Source organism: Cyprinodon tularosa, unplaced genomic scaffold (genome assembly GCF_016077235.1).
Source record: "Cyprinodon tularosa strain WSP-4 unplaced genomic scaffold, ASM1607723v1 ctg1164, whole genome shotgun sequence".
Classification (NCBI taxonomy): domain Eukaryota; kingdom Metazoa; phylum Chordata; class Actinopteri; order Cyprinodontiformes; family Cyprinodontidae; genus Cyprinodon; species Cyprinodon tularosa.
Genome location: NW_024037964.1, coordinates 95,156 through 117,818, shown reverse-complemented (window position 1 = coordinate 117,818; position 22,663 = coordinate 95,156). Strand labels below are relative to the sequence as shown.

General features: G+C 39.2%; 1 protein-coding gene across 1 annotated transcript; it reads right to left on the bottom strand.

The window, feature by feature from the left end:
* Positions 1–220: 220 nt before the first annotated feature.
* On the bottom strand, positions 221–20,828 carry LOC119798162 (stonustoxin subunit alpha-like). Its single transcript, XM_038307526.1, has 4 exons — positions 20,759–20,828; positions 8,481–8,576; positions 3,429–4,901; positions 221–2,048 (listed from the first exon to the last, which is right to left on the bottom strand). Exons 2-4 carry the CDS (start codon positions 8,569–8,571, stop codon positions 1,531–1,533), a joined length of 2,082 nt encoding a protein of 693 aa, XP_038163454.1. The 5' UTR covers positions 8,572–8,576; positions 20,759–20,828; the 3' UTR covers positions 221–1,530.
* Between the last annotated feature and the right edge of the window lie 1,835 nt (positions 20,829–22,663).

The window sequence follows — 22,663 nt, the reverse complement described above, 5'->3', positions numbered from 1 at the left end:
GCTTTATAGTCCTTTTTATATGGTTTTACCCGGTTTGATTTAAGAGTAGTAAATAACTTGCTCCCAGGAAAAGAACCCGAAGGAAAGTTCCGAGGTGCAGCCACCTTCAGGTGGACATAATTTCCATATTTATCAACTCATTAAATTATGAGATTATAATTGATTGATGTCATTGATCACATCCCTGGGTCAAAATAAATAGAGACTTTTCCTTTTGGTGTATTTCATTGGTTTTAATGTACATTTCTTAAACAGATGCATATGCAATAATTCTTGGGAATTTGTTAGGTTAGAATGAAATATGGAATAAGGATGTATTTTTTGACGTTTGAGTTATAGATACTGTCATGGCAACATATTATCCAGGTAATTACTCAGGTTTTTCTAGTTTGGAATATAATTAAAAGCAACTGTATTGTCAATGATTTTTCAAGGAGAATTACAATTACATACTATTATTAGAAATAAGTTGTTATTTGCAGTTATGTAATTCGGAAATAATCAAAAACATGAATTTATTAGAAACAATTAAAAAGATTAGAACTTGTATTCAATCCTAACATGATTGAAGGTCCAAAAGACTATTAATCTCCAACACAAAAAATATGAAAAGTAAAATACAAAACAGCAACATAAAGAAATGTAAAATTAAAATTAAACCCAAAACCCAAAGGAAATACAAACAAAATTAAAATTGAAAAATATGAATTGCGAAAAATGTTAAGAGATCAGTTTTTTACCCCTATTTTGATTTTATTTCCCAAACATTAGAACAATTGAATAAATGTAATAATATCAGAACTATATTATCTACAGCTACTATGCATTTCAAAAATAATAAAATAACATATTTATTGGTAAAACAATAAAAAATTAATAATTGGGTATTACTAGTACTGCTTTTTTTGCCTCTCCCCTCACAATATGGCTCCTATTTTTCCACAAAAATAATGGCGGCACCCCAAGAAAACTCCCTACCCCCCCATTTTTGTGATGTATTTGATGACCGCTTTAACTGAAAATGCAATCTCGACTACAATGCAAATTGTAGTTGACAATAAATATTGATTGATTGATTGATTGGTTGACCTAAACTGCAAAAAGTAAGCACACAAAAAAGTGTAATGTTAATATCCTGACATTAACTGTAGTCCCAACTTTGTTTTGAGTATTGCTCTTTTATTGGCATGGATAATAAATCATTTAGGAGTAAAATTCTAGACCTGTGTGCAACAGTTTTTCCTCCTCAGGATGATTTCTCTGTCCATAACTGCCTTTTTTTAGCTTTTAGCCAGATTGTGGCATTTTTAAACTTGGACAATCAAACAACATTGAAAAAACCCTCAGAGGACAGGCCAATAACATGCTGACTAATGTTATCTACTATGTTTATGTAATGATAAGGTAAATTGCACGTAGAGAGAAGAAAAATACCAGTAACTTGATTGTTCAATTAATTACCTCTGACTTTCATATCTCCTGCCTTTGTGTAGGCCTTTTTTTGGTTGTTTGTTTTGAAAATGAAACTCATCACATACACAGGGACAACCAGCTACCTTTTGTACCCAGTTTCATACATGGGAAGACGGGTTCTGAGAACGTATTGCGAAATGTGTGAATGTGATCCAGTTTAGTATCTCTGACTATGTAGTAGGTCAAACACCCACAGCTGCAATTCAGAAACACCCCAATACGGGAGAAGCCAATGCTGGGACAGGGTTTTCTTTGACTCTTGTTGTCATGCTGTATATAGAATGTATTTCCTCTCCATCCTAATGACCAGCTTGAACTAAACCCGATTAATCCTTTCCTATCTAGGGATCCATAGCAGACACCAATATCTACACTGGTGTTACTGTTCACTTCCATCTCCCAGTAGTGGCAGTGGCCTGATAGCTTTTCTTTGCACATAATCAGAGGTTGCTCAATAAATCTCTGATGATTATCTTTATACCATTGCTGGTCTCCGTGTTCCACTTTCTTATGATCAGAAGAAACTTTGAGGTTTGGGTGTGCTGTATCTGGATCCAGGGTGACCTCACTGGCATCTGAGATAGAAAAGAACAGAACATGAGAAAATCATGAAGAACACTTCATAAATGGTAAGGGCCGGAACAGCATACCATTTCTCTAATGTTTAAGTTTACTGCTCATTCACTTGTTCCCAGACAATCTCTACATACATATGCTTTTCTTGGGAATCTTTTAATGTGTATATCTAATAACCAGCTATCAAATTTTTACTTTACAAATGCCATTATTATGATCTTTCTAATTATATATATTTTTAACAAGTCAGATCATTTTGGTCTAGTACAGCTGTATGTGATGTGTATAGGCCGAATGCTTGTAGGGCATTTCATTTTGTACTGTTCCTAACCACATGTATAAAATTACTGTTTACATTTATCCATGAATCTTTTAGAAATGCCTATTAGATACACACAGTCCCTAATATAAGGATGACTTAAGGCTGGGAAAATGCCAAAAGGAGTTTTAAATGGCAGGGTTAAAAAAAAAACATCTGTAGCTGCAAATAAGCTACAAGTAGCTCTGTTCACAGATTTCTTCTAATAAGCTGGTGCTAGTCACTGGTCTGAGAGCTGGTTATAAAGTCAGTTAAAGGGGAACACCGTTTTTTTTTTACATTGGGCTCTTAATTTTACATTATTACAACATGATCTACTCACCCATATTTATTATTTATGGTACGCCAGCATTTGTAACATGTAGGTGAATCACAGCTAAGTGCAATCAGCGAGCTTGCAGAAGGAGACATGATAAATCTAGTAAATTATCTATTAGGTTAAAATGGGTTGAGTGTGGGCATGTAAGTAAAACTAGCAGCAGTTCAGCAGACACTATGAATGAATGGTAGCCAGCACGCACGGATGACGTCATGCACGTGCTGCTTTGTTTTAAAAAATATAAGTATAAAAAATATAACTGCAGATGTTTGAGGGACAGTGATTGGCCTCCATGTTCTGAATGCTGTCGTACCATAAAGAATAAATTATGAACAGTTGAGTTTTATGCCTTCAAGTCGTTGCCCATAGGAAGACGTTACTTGGATATAACCTAACGGAATATCTTCAGAACGGCTCCAAATGACACTGAACTCATATGGGTGAGTAGAACATGATGGAATAACGGAAAATCAAGGGATCAATGTAAACAAAAAATGGTGTTCCCAATTAAGCAGGTGAATCTGATGGAGGCTGATTAGAAACGGGGCAGAGCTGACAGGTGTGTTGAATGATGAATCAGATCAGCTCTAGTGTCAGGAATCATGACAATGCAACCTGTATCTGATCTTTTCTGGAAAATGGTATGAATTATACTTAAAAATAGATATTTTCATGAAATAAAAGTATACTTACAGCTTATTATGAGTGAACTAACAGTAGAAATGATGAAAAGGGACTTACACCATAGCACGTCTCTTCTTTCTTTTATCTTTTCTGGAGCTGGCAAGTGAGGTTGTTGAAAATCCTTTGTGATCAATTGTTTATGACTATAGTGATAGATGGTTGCTCCTTTAACTTCGTCATTTCTGGTGGCTGATATAAAAAATCTGTATTTTTTTTCATTCTTCAGGGCCTTTGCAAGTCTACCCATCACCAAAGCTTTTTTTTGCATGTCTTGTATCACTGGGATTGAGTAGTACCACGGGTCATCTTTGCATGGACTGACCTTCCCTGTGGCATTGCAGGTCATTGTGCAAATGTAATCTTCCATTTTCTGAAGATAGGGATCCACACTTTTCAATGAGGTGAAAACAAAGTTGAGAACTTCCTCTACTTCAGTGGAAAGAAGCTCCTTATCAAACTCGTTGTCTTTACTGAGGACCTTTACTGACTCCATTGCCTCAACACAGCTTTTGATAACATTAACTTCTCTTTCAGTACTTTTCATCCATTTCCCTAAATTAAATGAACTCAAAGGAGACATTTCTTTGTCATCCAAGATTTTCAGCAAATCATTCTCATCTTCTTTTCCTGCCCTAATTTTGGGAAACTTCTCTGCAAACATACATATAAGTTTCTGTCTATAGCTAACACAATATTGCTTGAAATTTGACAAAGCTTCAGTAATCAGTGGGAGCTGATAGCTCCCTTTCAAGCAATCATTGCATCTAATAATCAGGTCATTCAACTCTTGCAGCACATTCTCAGCCTTTTTTAAAAGTTTCACACTGATTTCCATCTTCTTCTCTGAAGCTGATGGATCAAATGTTTTCAGTGGCATCATCCAGACCTTCATTGGAACACCGTACTCTTTATTTTTGCCCAGTAGTTCTGGAAGTGTTGAGTATGCCAATAGTGCTTCTTCAAAGTTCCTGGAGTTTTTTTCAAGTATCATGTCTCCATAAAACGAGCAGGAAACATTTTCAATCACTTTTTTTTCCTTTTCAGACAGTTGGAAGTCAGCTCCTAACCCAATCTTGTAATGAGGAAACTTGGTCATGACAGCTTTAAAATGGGCCTCAGTTTCCTGAATGGTTTCTGTGCTTGAGTTCTCTAAATCAAACACAAAGAAAAAATTTGTACCATATTCAATACCGGTGACAACATGAGTGGCCGAGCGCTTTATATCCTCATCTATCTCCTTTGTTTTTAGTTGATCAGGACCCAGATTCAGTTGTTTGAAGTTGGTGGTGGTTTTGTACTGAAAGGTTAGTTGTAGTTGATTCCGGGATTTTTTCTGATTGTTGAGATACTTTGCAGATCCTTTAACTTCAAACATGCCAGCCATTATACTGGCCTTCAGAGAGGCACCAATATCCATCACTTTACACTTCTCCTCTAAGGAATCAGAAAAAATGTAATTTGAATCACTTGTTCTTTTTTCATCCACTTTAATCATCCCCTTTAGAGTCTTCTCATCCCACAGGGTGAAGCCTTTAAAACATAAAGTGTAAAGTTAAATAGTAAAAAAGCAGAGTTAAAGTATTTATGGAACAATAAATATCCACATTCTCATGCACAATAATAGCAGAACAGGAGAGTGTTACTTTGATGTCTCAGGAAGTTGTTTATATTTGGACATGAAGTTATACTGTCTTGTCTTTTTGTTGATTTTGTTATCACAAGCCTCTGTCTGTGTAATTATACATGTATTGATTTAAAAGACATTTAATAAACTAATTTACGTACAGCTTCCTCATAGTCTTAGGTTCTTTATTTTCCTTTTTTTTAGTATATTTTGTCTTCTATTTCTTGTTTTTATTGGGTCAAACTGGTAACTGCACTTTATATTTATGAAATGCATTTAACTCCTCCATTGGGAGTATTTTGCCAGAAGTCCCAAATGTCTATCTGGAGTAATCTGTCACTTTACAATAAAGAAAAACTAGTGCTTGTATCTGTTATTCAATATTTCACTTTAAAAATGTGCAGCACTGGTTCCAAAGAAAGGAGAGTTTGTCTTCATCAGCTTCCGGTTAATCCAGAACTTGGGACTAACTTACGGTGGCTGGGAAGTGCAAATCAACAATACAAAATCTGAAACACTTTTACAAATTTTGAAACAACTCTACATTTGAGAAAACAAATTTAAAACAAACGAAACACTTTTACAAATCATAAAACAAATGTACATTTCAGAAAACAAAATTAAAACAAGCGAAACACTTTTACAAATCATAAAACAAATGTACATTTCAGAAAACAAAATTAAAACAAGCGAAACACTTTTACAAATCATAAAACAAATGTACATTTCAGAAAACAAAATTAAAACAAGCGAAACACTTTTACAAATCATAAAACAAATGTACATTTCAGAAAACAAAATTAAAACAAGCGAAACACTTACAAATCATAAAACAAATTTACATTTCAGAAAGCAAAATTACAACAAACGAAACACTTTTACAAATCAAAAAACAAATTTACATTTAAGAAAACAAAATTACAACAAACAAAACACTTTTACAAATCATAAAACAAATTTACATTTCAGAAAACACTTTTACAACTGACAAAATCTGACGGAAAGGGAGGGACTGTCTTCGAAGCTTACCCGGAAGTGATAACCGGGAGGTTATGCAGGATGGAAGCTAATCGAGTTGCGTTTTGCCCGTTCTGCGGCACTCATATGAGCAGTTTAACGCGGTTTTGTTTTTCCTGTGGTCGGTCCTTGGAGTTTTTAAATGGTACAGAACAGACGGTAGAACCAGATATGCTGCAGCTGCGCATATATTATTTTAATGAGTGTCACTCGTACGTTGTAATCGTAGACATGATGCCATGTTTACATGGTGTACACATCAGCTTGAGGTCTCTGAAAAGCAAACTGAATTATGCCGGTCTTGTGCGAGATTCTGTTTCCCTGTGAAAATCTGTTCCCCCTGTTTCGGGAGCGCTCATTGCAGCCAGAGAGGCGGATCTGACCATTTTCAAGGCGCTCCTGATCATTTTTCAGTGAAAACAGCTCATATAATAATGTCAACTTTGTAACATACAGTTTAATCGTTTACTCTTTTTACAAATTTGTAAAATAAATACATTAATGAGGTCTTCTTAAGCTGTTTTGTGTTGGGTTTTTTTAAACGCCAAGAGAATCGGCATTTCTCCAACTTTTGTCCCTTCAGCCTGACAGAAAAAAAAACGTCAGTCACCAAACAGATTTCCAACACGTAGTGTATTTTCTATTTTTCATTGCTGATATAAGAGGATGGAAACTGGCTGATAGCAGGGAACACACATTAGAATTTCTGGTTAGTCCCCTTCTAATGTAAAATACTGAAATAATCTGGTCCCCCCTTTGATTTTTGCCAATAAATAGTAAATATGACCAAATCCACAGGATTTGTTGTTGATGGTGAGAGGAATAAGCACAGTTAAAGAACTGCAGGTACATTTACTTCTTCCCATGTTATGGAGGGGAACAGATTATTTCAGTCAACTGAAACATTAATTCTCGCCTCTCCTCCTCCCCGATCTTTGGGAAATAAAGAGCAACTGTTTCCAATTTCTCTAAAATTGAGATGTATGATATATTATACTAGAAATGTCCTTATCCAGTAACATTCATATTTTACATTAGAAGGGGATTAACCAGAAATTCTAATGTGTGTGCCCAGCTATCAGCCAGTTTCCACCCTGGCCTGCTATAATTTGTTCCCCCCTTATAACTTTAAGAAATAAAGGTCTATCACCTCCAAAGTTTCAGGGGTTAGTTGTCATTAAAAAAGATGTTTATAAGCAAAAAATGGAAAAACTGGGACCTTTTTTGTCTGATTTAGACAGGGGGAACAGATTATAGCAGCTGGCCTGATATAAATATGTTCCCCCCTTATAACTTTAAGAAATAAAAGTCCATCACATTTAAAGTTTCAGGAATGAATTGTCATCATAAAAGATGCTTATAAGCAAAAAATTGAAAAACTGGGACCTTTTTTGTCTGTTATAGACAGGGGAACAGATTACAGCAGGTTTTATTTCAATTCTGGCAATATGGGATGAAATAAAACGGCTGATGTTAGAACACAAACTGTTTATTAAGGATAGTACAACATAGATAAATTGTAAGTTAACATAAAACACAAATATAGATTTAAGTACTAAATTTCAACCAGGAAAAAAATATTTCCTTCTCCAAGGACCGACCACAGGAAAAACAAAACTGCGTTAAACTGCTCATATGAGTGCCACAGAACGGGCAAAGCGCAACTCGATTAGCTTCCATCCTGCATAAACTCTCCGTTTATCACTTCCGGGTAAGCTTCGAAGACAGTCCCTCCCTTTCCGTCAGATTTTGTCAGTTGTAAAAGTGTTTTCTGAAATGTAAATTTGTTTTATGATTTGTAAGTGTTTCGTTTGTTGTAATTTTGTTTTCTGAAATGTAAATTTGTTTTATGATTTGTAAAAGTGTTTCGTTTGTTGTAATTTTGTTTTCTGAAATGTAAATTTGTTTTATGATTTGTAAAAGTGTTTCGTTTGTTGTAATTTTGTTTTCTGAAATGTAAATTTGTTTTATGATTTGTAAAAGTGTTTCGTTTGTTGTAATTTTGTTTTCTGAAATGTAAATTTGTTTTATGATTTGTAAAAGTGTTTCGTTTGTTGTAATTTTGTTTTCTGAAATGTAAATTTGTTTTATGATTTGTAAAAGTGTTTTGTTTGTTGTAAATTTGTTTTCTCAAATGTAAAGTTGTTTCAAGATTTGTAAAAGTGTTTCAGATTTTGTATTATTGATTTGCACTTCCTAGCCACCGTACTAACTGGACCAAATATTTGCAAACCACAATACTCTGAGACACCACGTTCATTGATGGTTCCAAAACTAGAATGAGAGACAGATCTTTCAATAAGCAGACTTCTCTCCTCAACCCCCAGTTCTATAAATATAGGCTTTGGATTATTGTTTAAATTAATACCTTTTAATAACAGACCTAAAAAATAAGATGTCAGTGTCCTCTATGTATTGATATAAAAATGCATAACTGTAACGGAAATAAAGTAGCTATTTAATCTTACCTGGAAGGAGACGATCTTCGTTGGCATCATAGAGCATGCCTATGGTAAAAGGTCTACCAAGAGCAGCAACCGTAATAGCACCAGTGTCCATGTTATCTACATGAATAAAGACATTTTGAATCATGATGCAAATGGGTGGTTAAAAATTTAACCCACCATCAAATTCATCCATATGTTTCCCTCACATATACCAAATCTACAGAGCAGTACAATGGATATAAGCAAACTTTAAAAAAGCAGGACATGTGGAAGTAGGTTTCTGTGGAAAAATAAATAAAAAATGGAAAGGCAACAAAATGATATTGTGGTAGCAAGTCCAATCTAGGTTAAAGGGCCACTTTTGGTACCATTCATGGGTGGGCTTGGGTTGAAATTAAACCCAGGATTTTGGTCTGAAGACGCCTTCAATTTGACTAGAGATGAGCAAATCTGATACCTGGATCATATATTGGCTCTGATAGTCAAATTAGCTGAATGTCTATGATTTGATATCAGATATCTAAGATCCTATCCAGTGCGCTTTACATGCAACTATTATTTCTTTATTTTTGCTGCTTATGCTGCATGACATTCAAGTGTAACCATACTTCAAATATGAAAACTTTATTTTTTGTATAAAAAACGTTTTTAAACAATCAAATATACGTGTTTATGTATTTAATAGGAGAAACAAAAACTATGATTAGTTAATTGAACTTTATCACCCAAGTTGCTAATTAAAAAATAATAGCAAATTATTTAGAAACAAACAACAAAGCTATAGGATATGCAAACTAGCCATGAAAGAATCACTTTCACGCATTTTTACATGTCAAAAAGTCTAGGGTTGGATTAAAATCCTTAGATCTCAAAATATTAAAATAATGCCATGCAGAGATGTATTGCCATTCCAGTACATATACATCGAATCCTGTCCCTCCACATCAGTCTCTTCCCCTTCTCCCCCTTCCTTCTCCTCCTGGCATTTTATCCACATCAACTGCATCAAAAAAATGCTCCTGAATCCCCCTGTGTATTCAGTTCATTTCTACAACACTCAGAGATCAGAAATCACTTGATTTTGTCATCAGCATAACCAAATTACTTGAAATCAAAGCTTATATTATGTCAACTTAAATTATGTCAACAAGAAAATGGGAAGTTTGAACTGTGAAAGGTAAAAAATAAATACTAATTCTGTCTTGGTGTAACAGACACCTAAAATGTAAATTAACAGCTTCATAAACCACTTCCATGTTGTGGTTCATTTTTAACAACTTGCAACACAATGCTTCCCATTGCATTTAAATGCCCAGAAACTATCTTGTTAATTGAGGGCATTTATTCTCTCTCTTAACTTCTTCCAAAGTCTGCTTTTCTTTTTTCTTTTTTTATTCTTCTTTTTTGTCAAACATACAGAAAAGCAGCCATTATCTTGTTACAGTAACATGGATCAGAAAAATAGTCTTGTCCTTTTCATTTTTTTGTCTCCCTACACAAATAACCATTAAAAAAAGCAGTCCAGCCACAATGTTAATAACAACCCAGACCTACAGCATATAACATAAATTACAGAATCAGACAACACTAAAACACACTAGAAATTCTGGATGTTAAGAGGTTAAGGAGTGGATACAGGTTCTAAGTTCAATGGCCAGCTATGAACAGGCCAGTTATAGGGTGGCTGGGAGGGAAGACATATTCAATGAGGTGTGGGGACCATTCTTAGCTTAATTGCTAGACATGTAAGGATGTCTCCTTCTACTTATATTTTATTAGATACAGGAACAGGATTGCTTTAAACGTGGACTGAGTGAGAGATTTCCAGTAGCGTAAAGTTATCTCGCACCCTGTTGTTATAGCTAAACAGCACCAAGATTTCTGATTTTTTTTACATTTTAATGTTATCTGGAAGTAATCCTTACAAACACAATGAAGGGTTTTTGACCAAATGTGTGCCCAACATCTTATTCACAAACAAACGTTTGTTCCAACCTTTCCATTTCAACTCCAACATAAGTCACCGTTTAGTGTTTTAGTCTTGCCAGTTTGGAATAGGTCCAGTAGGATCTATTTAATATCTTACAGAAAATTAGTTGAGATTGTGCTTCGTGCTTATAACAGTGCTGTTTGGATTCCAGTTTGTGTGGGTTGTTTTTGTGTTTTCCTCTCTCCACCACCAGGTGGTGCCCTCTCCTCGTTGGGCCTCCCTGCACACCTGCGGCTCATTATGTCATTAACGGAGGAGTACTTGAGCAGCGGACTGTCACTACCTCGACGCCAGAGTGTTTGCCAGTTTTGGGTACTCTAGCCGAGCATGATTTGCAGACTCTAAATCTTAGCATTGTTTCTCTGAGTCTGATCTTTTTTTGTCTTGCTCTTTGACAGGAAGCCTTCCTGTGAAACTGCATAGCCTGGACCTTTTCCCCCTGGAAGGATTTACTGAATTCACACTGAACGGGACAATCTCCACATGATCTGTTGAAGTCCTCATCTGGAAAACCAAGTTACAGTCCGCTCCTTTACTCCTCTGGATCCAACATGTGTCTGCCTGTCCGCTCTCCAACGAGTTCCCTCTTCTCTGGATTAAACCCCCACAAACTGGATTCAAGAGCTTACTAACCCCAAACGTGAGTTTCTCTCCAGCATATTCAAGCCTCAGTCATTTTTCTTTTATATAGCGCCAATTGACAACACCTCATCGCAACGCTCTTTGCAATTCAACCAGATCATCCAGTCAAATTGATTCAAAGTTTTCTAAGGAAAACCAGTTGATTGCATCGATTCATTGACTCATTGCAATCCCTCACACTAAGCATGCTTGTAGCAACAGTGGAGAGGAAAAACTCCCTTTTAACAGGGAGAAACCTCCAGCAGAACCAGGCTCAGTGTGAGCGGCCATCTGCTGAGGCCAACTGGAGTTCAGAAGACACAAGCAGAGATACAAAAAGCAGCTGTAAAAGGCGGCCCCGTCCAGGAAACACACAGCCAGGCAGACGAGCTCTGAGCCAGCTCCCATGTCAGAGGATGAAGAGAGCACATCGAGCCAGTCACGGTAAGAGAAACAGGACTACACTAGAAAAACAGGCGGATGTCCAGCACATATAAACAAGGGTGTTGATGGCAGCAGCATAGCTGATATTTCTCTCCAGGATGGAGTCACAGCCAAACAGGAACAGACCAGATGAAGCTACTATGAGAAAAAGCAGAGAGAGCAGAACATTAGAGAATTAAACTAACTGATTCTGCAGAGTGGGAGAATAGAGATAGAATGAAGTAGAATTATGAAATGGGGGTCCCTATGTCCTCCAGCAGTCTAAGCCTATAGCAGCATAATTATAGAGATAGCTCAGGATAACCTGAGCCACTCTACCTGCAAGCTTTATCAAAAATGAAGCCTAGTGTTATGCCATATGCCATGATCATACTTTTTGGACATTGGGAACTAATGTCCATATTTATCTTGACATGATGATGTGGAATCAGCTGTGGAATCTCTGCAACAACTCCCGTTTCAACCAAGGCCTACACAGGCAAGTCACATGGCAAGTCACAGACCAACCACCACCCCCCTCTGTGCGAGGACACACAAAATCACAGAGCACACAGAATTCACTCTCCTTTGCTCCTGATTTCTTTGGCTCATGCTCTTTGCCTGCTCTCCCTCACCCCTGAAGCCGGGCTTCGGCCCGGACCTCCACTGTGGTGGAGAACCAAGGCCCAAGGGAACCAGCTCTCCAGAACCATCAAGGATGGGTCATTGTGGTAGCCTTTCAGAACCAAAATACTGCAAGACAGACCTTTTACAACACATTTCTCTTGAGTTTCAGGAATTATATAGCCAAACTAGAGTAAAGGTCTACCCATGCTGTGTGAGACTGAGACGAAGAACCCCTGCTGTGCCCTGACTGCTGAGCTGCAAATGGATGAAACTCAGGCTTTCCAAATGGACATGGAAAAAGGTTTGCAGGTCTGGTATGATTAGGGACAGAACAAACAACATGTCTTTTGAGGATGCTAATCATATCGTGTTTTTACTGCTGAGTAAAGACAATAATTGACGCTAAAGAATGGACTGCATGCTACGCTATGCTACAGAAACATGTGTTGAGCTGTTGCTGAAGCTTGGACAAGTTTTGTTCACTAAGGGTTAAACACTGATATAACATTAGTGTTCATGTGTTCCTCAGATGCTCGTTACATTTCCATTAGCAAGTCTGACCAAGAGTCATTTAGTGGAAACCTGATGTCTATTCGCTGCTAGCTATTTCAAGGAGGTTAAAGAATCATTTAACTAAAGGTTATTGGTTCTTGATTAAGCAAATAATTTAATAAAACATTATTTGGCCAAAGTCTAGTGCTGTTCCTTTAATTCCAACAAAATATTCAAGTATTTCTAAAAGAATATTATGATCAACTGGATCAAATGCAGCACTGAGATCCAACAGGACGAGCACAGATACAAGTCCATTATCTGAGGCCATGAGAATATCATTAGTGACTTTCACCAGAGCTGTTTCAGTGCTATGATGAGCTCTAAAGCCAGACTGAAACTCTTCAAAAAGTTCATTATGGTGAAAGTGATAGCACATTTGTTTGGCAACTATTTTCTCAAGAACTTCAGATCAGAAAGGAAGATTGGATATAGGTCTATAATTGACCAAGTCATCTGGGTCAAGAGGTTTAATTACTGCAACCTTATAGGCCTTTGGTACATATCCCTGTAACAGAGATAGATTAATCACATCTAAAATGTGCCCCTACAGCCCCTGAACTGATCACTGTGATCTCAACTTCAGCCTTTCCGGTTCACAGTCCGCTGAGTTCCTGCTTCTTCTTCAGTGTTTTTCTACATTCAATAAACCTGTTAAACTTTTGCACTTGGTTTCTGAGTGGTTCTCTGCATGTGGCTCAGATCACCAAAACCAGTTATGACAAGTGCAATGATAAACATAATTTTTTCCAATCATTTCCTGGAATCTCATGGCCTAGATCCCTATCCCAACATGCTTTAAGCCCACCGAGTTTAGGCACCTGCATACTTCAAAAGGGTTTGTAGAAATGTGAAGCTCCTGTATTTTCTCCAATCTTATGGGGTATTGCCTGGATTTCTGTCTGACCGTAAATAACTCAAGGAGCTCATGAAGTAATACAATGTTACTTACCTAAATGATGCATGCATTATATCATATATATATTGGCATATGGTGTAATTTTTTATTTCTTCAAAAATCCTATTTCTTCAAACTGTAAAAATCCTTGCAACAAACTAAATTACAATAATACTAAAATGCTTTCTTTAAAACAAACTACAATGTTCCTCTTATATTTGGCGAATTTATGTTAGAATACTTTGTAAAAAGATGTTGTGGTGTATGATGGGTTTTGCATCTAAAGACTAACATTTCCCATTTTATGTGCATTGTTGGCTGGAAAAGGTGAGTCAGTAACATCTGACAACTGCTGATGTGGTGAGTGGGGATGTTACGCAGCAGCAGCAGTCACTGTCGTGTTTATGTTAATAACCAAAGCCAGTAAAATCGCATTATAGAAGTCTTGGTGATGGTTGTCATGTGATGCTTGGGGGGTGGGGGTAGATAGAAAAATGCCAGGGCCAAAAAAATCGCTCCCAGTCTGAGCCTGGTAGTGTAAATGGGGAAATTGTCTCGAAGTGCCAAACATCACCTTGTGGTATGGAGGATTAAATACAACTTTTCCCAAAATGGCCTGTTCTGTCTCTTTCCTCTCTTGTTAAACAACAAAATATTTAATGTGATTTCACATTGGTGTATCACAGTTGCACCACATGAAATCCTGAGAATGTGATGCGTCTCCTCTGTATATAATAACTTGTATGTATATGATATATATATATCTTTTTAATACCTTATAAAGAACACTTTTCTGGCTTGTGTCTTGCTGAACTGAAATAAACATGAGTAACAAAAATTAACAATGTTGTTGAATTTATTTAGCAATATTCCAGCTCCAATCAAACCAGATTCTCTCACTGTCTCTCTCTCTCTCTCTCTCTCTCTCTCTCTGAGTGAATGGCGGAGCTTGGAGCTTGAGACAGGAGTGTCAGAGTGAGTGGTTTCTTGAGTGTTCTTTCTACCATTTCTGTAAGTTTTTTTTTTTTTTTTAAACACTTTCTTCTTCATACTGTTTATTTGATCTAAAGTTGATCTTTTGGTTTTTCCATACTGATCCGGTAGCTTTTGCTACTGGCTCGGTTTGGCGTTTTGGCATAACACCCATTGTGGAGGGTGGTGCAGAGCTTAAAAAGTTGACATGTCGTCATGCTGTCAGTGAACTGTTCAGTAGAGGAGGCAGCCTTAGCTTTTGGAGGAGAACCACTTAGAGCTTCATGCTGAATCCTCTCGGAGGCTCAGGCAGCTAACTGCAGCCTCTGATCTTTCAGATGTGTGGAGAGCTCTCAACAGAATCCGAGACAGTATAAATGGTGTCATTCTAAAGATAATCTTGAATCTTTGAATGTTTTTGGATCATTGATAAACAATCAAAATCACTTTTTTTTGTCCAACAATGGTGGGATTATGGTTAATGTCAAATTAAACAGTTGTGTCAAAAGCTCACTCACAATGTCACTAAAGACATAACCACATCTTTGAAAGACTTCGAGACTCAGATGGTAGAGCTGCAGGGTTTGGCAGCATCTACAGGAAATCAAGGGATTTTACATTCCCTCAAAGCTAAAAAGGCCGTTCTGGCCAACCTGTTGGGCACAATAGCCAAAGGGGCCCTGGTAAGATCACATTTCCTAAGTGTAACAGAGATGGGTGCACCGTCTCATTTTTTCTTTGGACTAGAAAAAAAGAATGGACAAAGAAAGATTGTTCACTAAAGACCGACTGTAGTTTTACCTCAGGTTCTTTTGAGATCAGGAAGTTTGCTTCCAGTTTCTATAAAGACCGTTTTAAGAGTGAACATTTGGTGAATCTGGTGTGAGCAATAGTTCCTACAAAGGATTTCCTCAGGTGGATGCTGAAGCTATTCGAAAACTGGAGGTTCACACTGCATGAATTGCTTGCTGTCTTGATGAGCCTAACGAGTGGTAGATCGCCTGGCATGGATGGTCTCCCTGTTGATTTCTACAGGTCTTCCTGTTGAATTCTACAAGTCTTTCTGGTCTGTGGTTGGCTAGGACTTCTTGGACGTGATCACAGATAGAGAGGTTGGCTGCCTCTGAGCTGCAGACGGGCAGTCATTACTCTGATTCCAAAGAAAGAAGATTTACAGGATCTAAGGAACTGGCCACCAGTCTCTTTACTCTCTACGGACTCCAAGATTTTTTTCCAAAGTCTTGGCTACCAGACTTAAAGAAGTTATGTCTTCAGTTATTCACAGAGACCAGATGAATTGTGTGCCTGGCATGCTGATAAGTGATAATGTCACTTTAATCAGAGATATTTTGGAAATCTCCAGCTCATTGGGCATAGATATTGGTCTGATTTCTATAGATCAAGAAAAAGCTTTGACCAGGTTGAACACCAGTATTTGAGGCAAACTTTGGCTGTTTATGGTTTCAGCACTGGTTTCATAGCTATGATCCAGGTTTTACATTATGACATTGCTTTAGAGCTCATCATAGCACTGAAACAGCTCTGGTGAAAGTCACTAATGATATTCTCATGGCCTCAGATAATGGACTTGTATCTGTGCTCGTCCTGTTGGATCTCAGTGCTGCATTTGATCCAGTTGATCATAATATTCTTTTAGAAACACTTGAATATTATGTTGGAATTAAAGGAACAGCTCTAGACTGGTTTAAATATGATCTATCTGATCGATTTCAGTTTCTTCACGTTAATGATAGATCTTCAACATGCTCAAAGGTTACCTGTGGAGTACCACAGGGATCAGTGCTAGGACCAATTCTCTTTACTTTATAAATGCTCCCAATCGGTAGAGTTATTAGACAGCATGGGATTAATTTCCACTGTTATGCTGATGATACCCAGCTATATCTGTCTATAATCCAGATGAAGCTAACCCATTACATAGATTACAGGCATGTCTGAAGACATAAAAACCTGGATGACTCTTAACTTTCTGCTTCTGAATGCAGACAAAACAGAAGTTACAGTCTTTGGACCAGAGTCTTTGAAAAAGAAGCTGATTAGTCAGTCACTTCATTTGGATGGGATTAAACTGATTTCAGATAATAAAGTAAAAAATCTTGGTGTTGTTTTTGATCAGGACCTGTCATTTAAATCCCAGATCAAAGAGGTTTCTAGAATTTCCTTCTTTCATCTGATGAATATTGCAAAAATGAGAAATCTCCTGTCCAGGGGTGATGCTGAGAAACTAGTCCATGCATTTGTTACTTCAAGGCTGGACTATTGTAATTCTTTACTATCAGGAAGTCCACAAACTGTAGTTAAAAGCCTTCAACTGATCCAAAATGCTGCAGCCAGAGTTCTGATGAAAATGAAAAAGAGAGATCATATCTCTCCTATCCTTCTCACATATAAAGCCTTAAATGGCCAAGCTCCATCTGATATCAGAGATCTGATTGTTCCTTATGTTCCTAACAGAGCACTTCGCTCTCAATCTGCAGGTTTACTAGTTGTTGCTTCACTGACTAAAACTGGTAGTTGGTTCCACAGGAGATGAGCCTGATAACTAAAAGATCTGCCTCCAATTCTATTTTTGACATTCTAGCAGCAGAGATGGGAAGTAACGAAGTACAAATACTTCGTTACTGTACTCAAGTAGATTTTTCTGATATTTTTTACTTTACTTTACTACTTATTTTTATGGCGACTTTTTACTTCTACTCCTTACATTTTTACACAAATATCTGTACTTTCTACTCCTTACATTTTAAGAAATTGTCTCGTTACTTTAGTTTTGAATCATTTCAATGGAGTTACCGTTATTATTTTTCACGTCATCAATACCAAATTCGATCTAATTGCCTGTGGAGCTGGTTGACAGTTGCCTTTTGTATCTATGCTTCTTTTTCTATATCTGCTTCTGTCTCCTTGAACCCCAGTCGGCCTCAGCAGATGGCCGCTCACACTGAGCCTGGTTCTGCTGGAGGTTTCTTCCTTTTAAAAGGGAGTTTTTCCTCTCCACTGTCGCTACAAGCATGCTTAGTGTGAGGGATTGCTGAAGAGTCAATGAGTCGATGCAATCAGCTGGTTTTCCTTAGATAGAAAACTTTTAATCATTTTGACTGTATGATTTGGTTGAAGTGCCTTGAGATGACTTGTGTTGTGAATTGGCGCTATAGAAAAAAACTGAATTGAATTGAATTGCGGGTGTTGTTAAAACAAATGGAGGCTTAAGTGCTCCTTTCAATGTTTTAAGAGGGGTGAGGCAAGGCTGTTCTTTGTCAGGGATGCTTTATTCTTTGGCAATTGATATATAGCTGTTGAGGTCTTCATAAATGGCCTCGGTGTTAGGATCTTGAGGCTTGTCTACTTTCTCCACCAGAGGGCACACAAGATCTCTCCTGAGGGCATGAGCTAACCTGTTTCCCATCTGCTCATCAGGAGCCCTATTTAAGGAGGAGGAGGCTGACACTTCCCTGCCAGAGTGTTTGCCAGTATTGGTACAGCAAAACCTGAGCCAACTCTCTGATCTGTAACCCTGTTTTTGTGAACCAATCCGATCCTGTGTTCTTCTGCTTCACAGATCCTGACTTATCTGGAAACCTGTCATCCTGGAGAAAATAACCACTATCTGGAACCTGCCTGCCTGCCCTTTGCCTCAGTCTCTGCCTCTGCCCTCAGCCTGCCGACTAGCCTCTGGACCCACAAGGTTCCCACCCTGCTGATCAGATTCCTCTCTGAGCAGGTATTTATCCCCGTCATCTGTAAACTGCAAGTTTCCTGGTTTCCACTCTAACGTCTCTGTCCTCCTCAGTGGCTTCCCTCCCGTGACCAGTCTGACAAACCCAGAACCAGTGCACCATTTTACTTGTGAACTTTGTTAAATAAATAATTTAACTTTTTCTCTGTCTCAGAGTGATTTCTGCATGTGGGTTAGACGCCTAGACCCCAACATGACAGAACACTCTGGCCTACAAACTAGCCCCGCGGAATCACTCAAAAGGACCTTGGAGCAACAGCATGTCCTCATTCAGAGCCATGACTCCGCCCTACAAGAGCTAAGTGAACGCCAAGCTGAAGCTAACCGCACCCTGCATGAAATAACAGGCTCACAGGCCACTACACCTTCGGCTGAAGCAGTTCTGCTTCCGGTTCAGGATTCCAATCCACCTCTCAGGTCAGAAATCCACCCATCATTTCCTGAATTCCGCCCATCTGTCCCCGAAAGATTTTCTGGTGAACCAAGTAAGTCCAAGGATTTCTGTTCCAATGTTCGATAATTTTTAATCATTCACCTCAGAGCTTTTCTCAAGATGGAAGAAGGATTTCTTTTATTTTGTCTCATCTGTCTGGTAAAGCCTTGGAGTGGGCGGAAGCCAAATTCTCTTCCAAGATTGAGTATCGTTGTACTTATGATGAATTCATAAAAGAATTTAAGCAAGCTTTCAACCAAGATACAGATAAGACCACTAAATCTCGTAGGTTGCTAGAAATAAAGCAAGGGAACAGAACAGTGTCTGATTTTTCAATTGACTTCCGGATTAAAGCGGCCGCTTCGGGTTGGGGAGAAACTGCGCTTAAGAGCGCTTATTTTCACTCCCTAGATGAATCAATTAAAGACGAGTTGGCAACTCTAGTTGAACCAGATACTTTGGAGGATCTGATAAGACTGACTATCCGCTTAGATAACAGGCTGCGAGCCAGATCCGTAGCCAGATCCAAGAGCCGTATTTTCCCAGTCACTACACTTCCTGAAAGGTCTATTGAAAGAGCTAATGAAGTTTCCTCTCCCACACTGTACACAGAAGCCGAGCCCATGCAGATCGGTCACACCAGACTCTCATCAGAAGAAAGACAAAGGAGATACAAACAAAACCTCTGCTTATACTGTGGAGAACCTCTACATTTTGTTTCAGCCTGTCCCGCTAAGGTAAAAGCCAGGGTCCGCCAGAGGAAATGAGGAGTCTGGCGGACCATCTTCAAACTGAAAAATCTCCTCGACTTCTGTTACCTGCTACTCTTTTTTTTAAAGATCAGTCCCTTACTTTGTCGGCCATGATTGATTCAAGCTGTGAAAGAATAATAATAATAATAAAAATTTTTATTTGTATTGCACTTTACATTTAAAAAAAAAATCTCAAAGTGCTAAGAAATCTAATCGACTCTAGTTTGGTCAAACAACTAAGTCTTGAGACCACTCCTTTGACTAAACCCCTGAGAGTCTCTGCTTTAGATGGAAAACAACTACCCCAAATTACTCATCAGACCAAACCTTTAGAACTACTAATCTCCGGAAACCATAGGGAAAACATATCTTTTTATGTTTTTCCATCTGCAAGCTCATCTATAGTTCTGGGTTTTGATTGGCTGCAACTCCACAACCCACATATTAACTGGTCTAAGAGACATGTGGAGTCCTGGTCTATCCCCTGTAATTGTTCCTGCCTCTGTTCCGCCGCCCCTCCGACTCAGTCGCCGGCAAACCGTCAGGAGGTTGACCTGCCCGATCTCTCTGCCCTTCCTCCTTATTATCATGATTTGGCTCCGGTGTTCAGTAAGGCAAGAGCCCTTTCTCTCCCTCCGCACCGTCCTTATGACTGCGCCATCGATCTTCTCCCTGGGGCCCCTCTCCCTAACAGTCGGCTTTATAACATCTCCAAACCTGAGAGGGAGACCATGGAGAAATATATCAATGAGTCACTAGCAGCTTGAAAAATCCGACCATCTTCTTCTCCACTCGGAGCCGGGTTTTTCTTCGTCAGCAAGAAAGACAGATCTCTGTGACCATGTATTGATTACCGTGGGTTAAACCAAATAATCTTCAAGAACAAATATCCGTTGCCTCTGTTAGACTGCCTTTGAACCGGTTCAGGGTGCCACTGTGTTCACCAAGCTAGACCTGAGAAACGCTTATCACCTTCTCAGAATCTGTGAAGGAGACGAATGGAAAACAACCTTCAAAACACCTCTGGGACATTTCGAGTATCTGGTAATGCCTTTCGGTCTGCCTAATGCCCCAGCTTGTTTCCAGGCATTAGTGAACGACATTTTGAGAGATTTTTAAAATGTTTTTGTGTTTGTCTACCTAGATGACATCTTGATCTACTCCAGAACCATCTCCCAACATCGGAAACATGTTTGGTTGGTCCTACAAAGACTTTGGGAAAACAAATTGTTTGTGAAGGTTGAAAAATGGGAGTTTCATAGCCCATCTGTTACCTTTCTAGGTTTTGTGCTCGAGGGCGGGCAGGTGAGGCCATCGGAGGATAAGATCAAGGCGGTTCTGGACTGGCCCACTGCTGAAAACAGGAAACAACTTCAAAGGTTTCTGGGATTCACCAATTTTTATCGTAGGTTCATCAGAAACTACAGCCAAACAGCCCAACCACTAACAGCCTTAACCTCAGCCAAAAGAACTTTTCACTGGTCCACTGAGGCTGAGGCTGCCTTCAAGAAACATAAAGCTCTGTTTTCCAATGCACCCATCCTCATTCAACCGGACCCCTCCAAACAGTTCATTTTGGAGGTGGATGCATCTGACTCAGGGGTGGGGGCTGTTCTGTCCCAAAGTTCTGAATCTGACCAGAGAACTCATCCTTGTGCATTTTTCTCCCGCAGACTCACCCCTGCTGAACGAAATTGCGACGTCGGTGACAGAGAACTCCTCGCCATTAAACTGGCCTTGGAAGAATGGCGGCATTGGCTGGAGGGCGCAGAGCATCCCATTTTGGTATGGACAGACCATAAAAATCTTTCATACATTCAATCTGCCAAAAGATCTAATCCCCGTGAGTCCCGTTAGTCCCTGTTTTTCTCTCGGTTAACCCTGATCATCTCTCTAAAAACACTAAACCTGACGCTCTGTCCCACCTTTATGCTCCTGATGAACTGGAAACCCCAGCTAGTATTTTATCGGCTAGCTGTACTGTCGCCACAGTCTCCTGGGAAATATCTGACCTGATTAAACAAGCTCAAACTTCTGAACCAGATCCCGGCACTGGTCCGCCTAACAAAACGTACATTCCCTCTTCAGTAAGGTCTAGATTGATTCATTGTATGCATACAACCAAGTTATCAGCTCATCATGGGGTCAGTAGAACCGTTGCCCTGATTTCGCGTCGGTTTTGGTGGCCCTCTCAACACAAGGACGTAAAAGAGTTTGTTCTAGCCTGTCCAGTTTGTGCCCGGAATAAACCATCTCAGCTGTCTCCCTCTGGTCTCCTTCATCCCCTGCCTGTTCCTAAATGCACATGGTCACCACCATTTTCAAAAACATCGATAGATTCTCCAAGGCCTGCCATCTCATTCCTCTGAGAAAACTTCCTACCGCTTTTCAGACAGCTCTACTTCTGATTAAGCACGTCTTCAGGTTACACGGCATCCCACAGGAGATTCTGTCAGACAGAGGACCGCAATTTACAGCCCAGGTATGGAAACATTTTTGTTCTGCCCTCGAAGCCAAAATCTCTTTAACCTCTGGTTACCATCCCCAGTATAACGGTCAAACCGAATGAATGAACCAGGAGCTGGAGTCCACCCTCAGGTGCTTCACGTCCACCAACCCCGCTGACTGGAGTCAGTTCCTGCATTGGGTGGAGTATGCACATAACGCTCATGTCTCATCTGCTACCAGTCTCTGTCTCTTTGAAATCTCATTATGAAACCAGCCTCCGCTATTTCCTGCTGATGAGAAGGAAATCTCAGTCCCTTCAGTCCGACACCACATCCGCCGATGCCGCACTATCAGGAGCAACACTGTTGCCGCTCTGAACCGTTCCTCTGAACAGAACCGCCGATTTGCAGACCGGAGAAGACGTCCAGCTCCCACCTATTCGCCAGGGCAGCAGGTTTGGCTTTCCACCAGAGACATTCCACTTAAATCCATGTCCAGAAAGTTGTCTCCTCGCTTCATTGGCCCATATAGGATCGAGTCTGTCATCAGTCCCTCTGCTGTCCGCCTGCATCTCCCTTCTTTTCTCCGCATCCATCCCACCTTCAATGTCTCACAGATCAAACCCGTCCTGACCAGTCCTCTTTGCCCTCCTTCTGACTCCCCTCCTCCCCCCTGTGACATTGATGGGCATCCTGCCTACACCGACTGGGAGGGCTACGGTCCTCTGGACC

Bases quoted from the DNA above. Each gene is read 5' to 3' on its own strand.
- LOC119798162 (XM_038307526.1), bottom strand. From the start codon at position 8,571: ATGGACACTGGTGCTATTACGGTTGCTGCTCTTGGTAGACCTTTTACC. The intron at 4,902-8,480 runs GTAAGATTAAAT...TATGTTTTAAAG, and splicing joins CGAAGATCGTCTCCTTCCAG to GCTTCACCCTGTGGGATGAG. The intron at 2,049-3,428 runs GTAAGTCCCTTT...TTTCTATCTCAG, and splicing joins AAGAAGAGACGTGCTATGGT to ATGCCAGTGAGGTCACCCTG.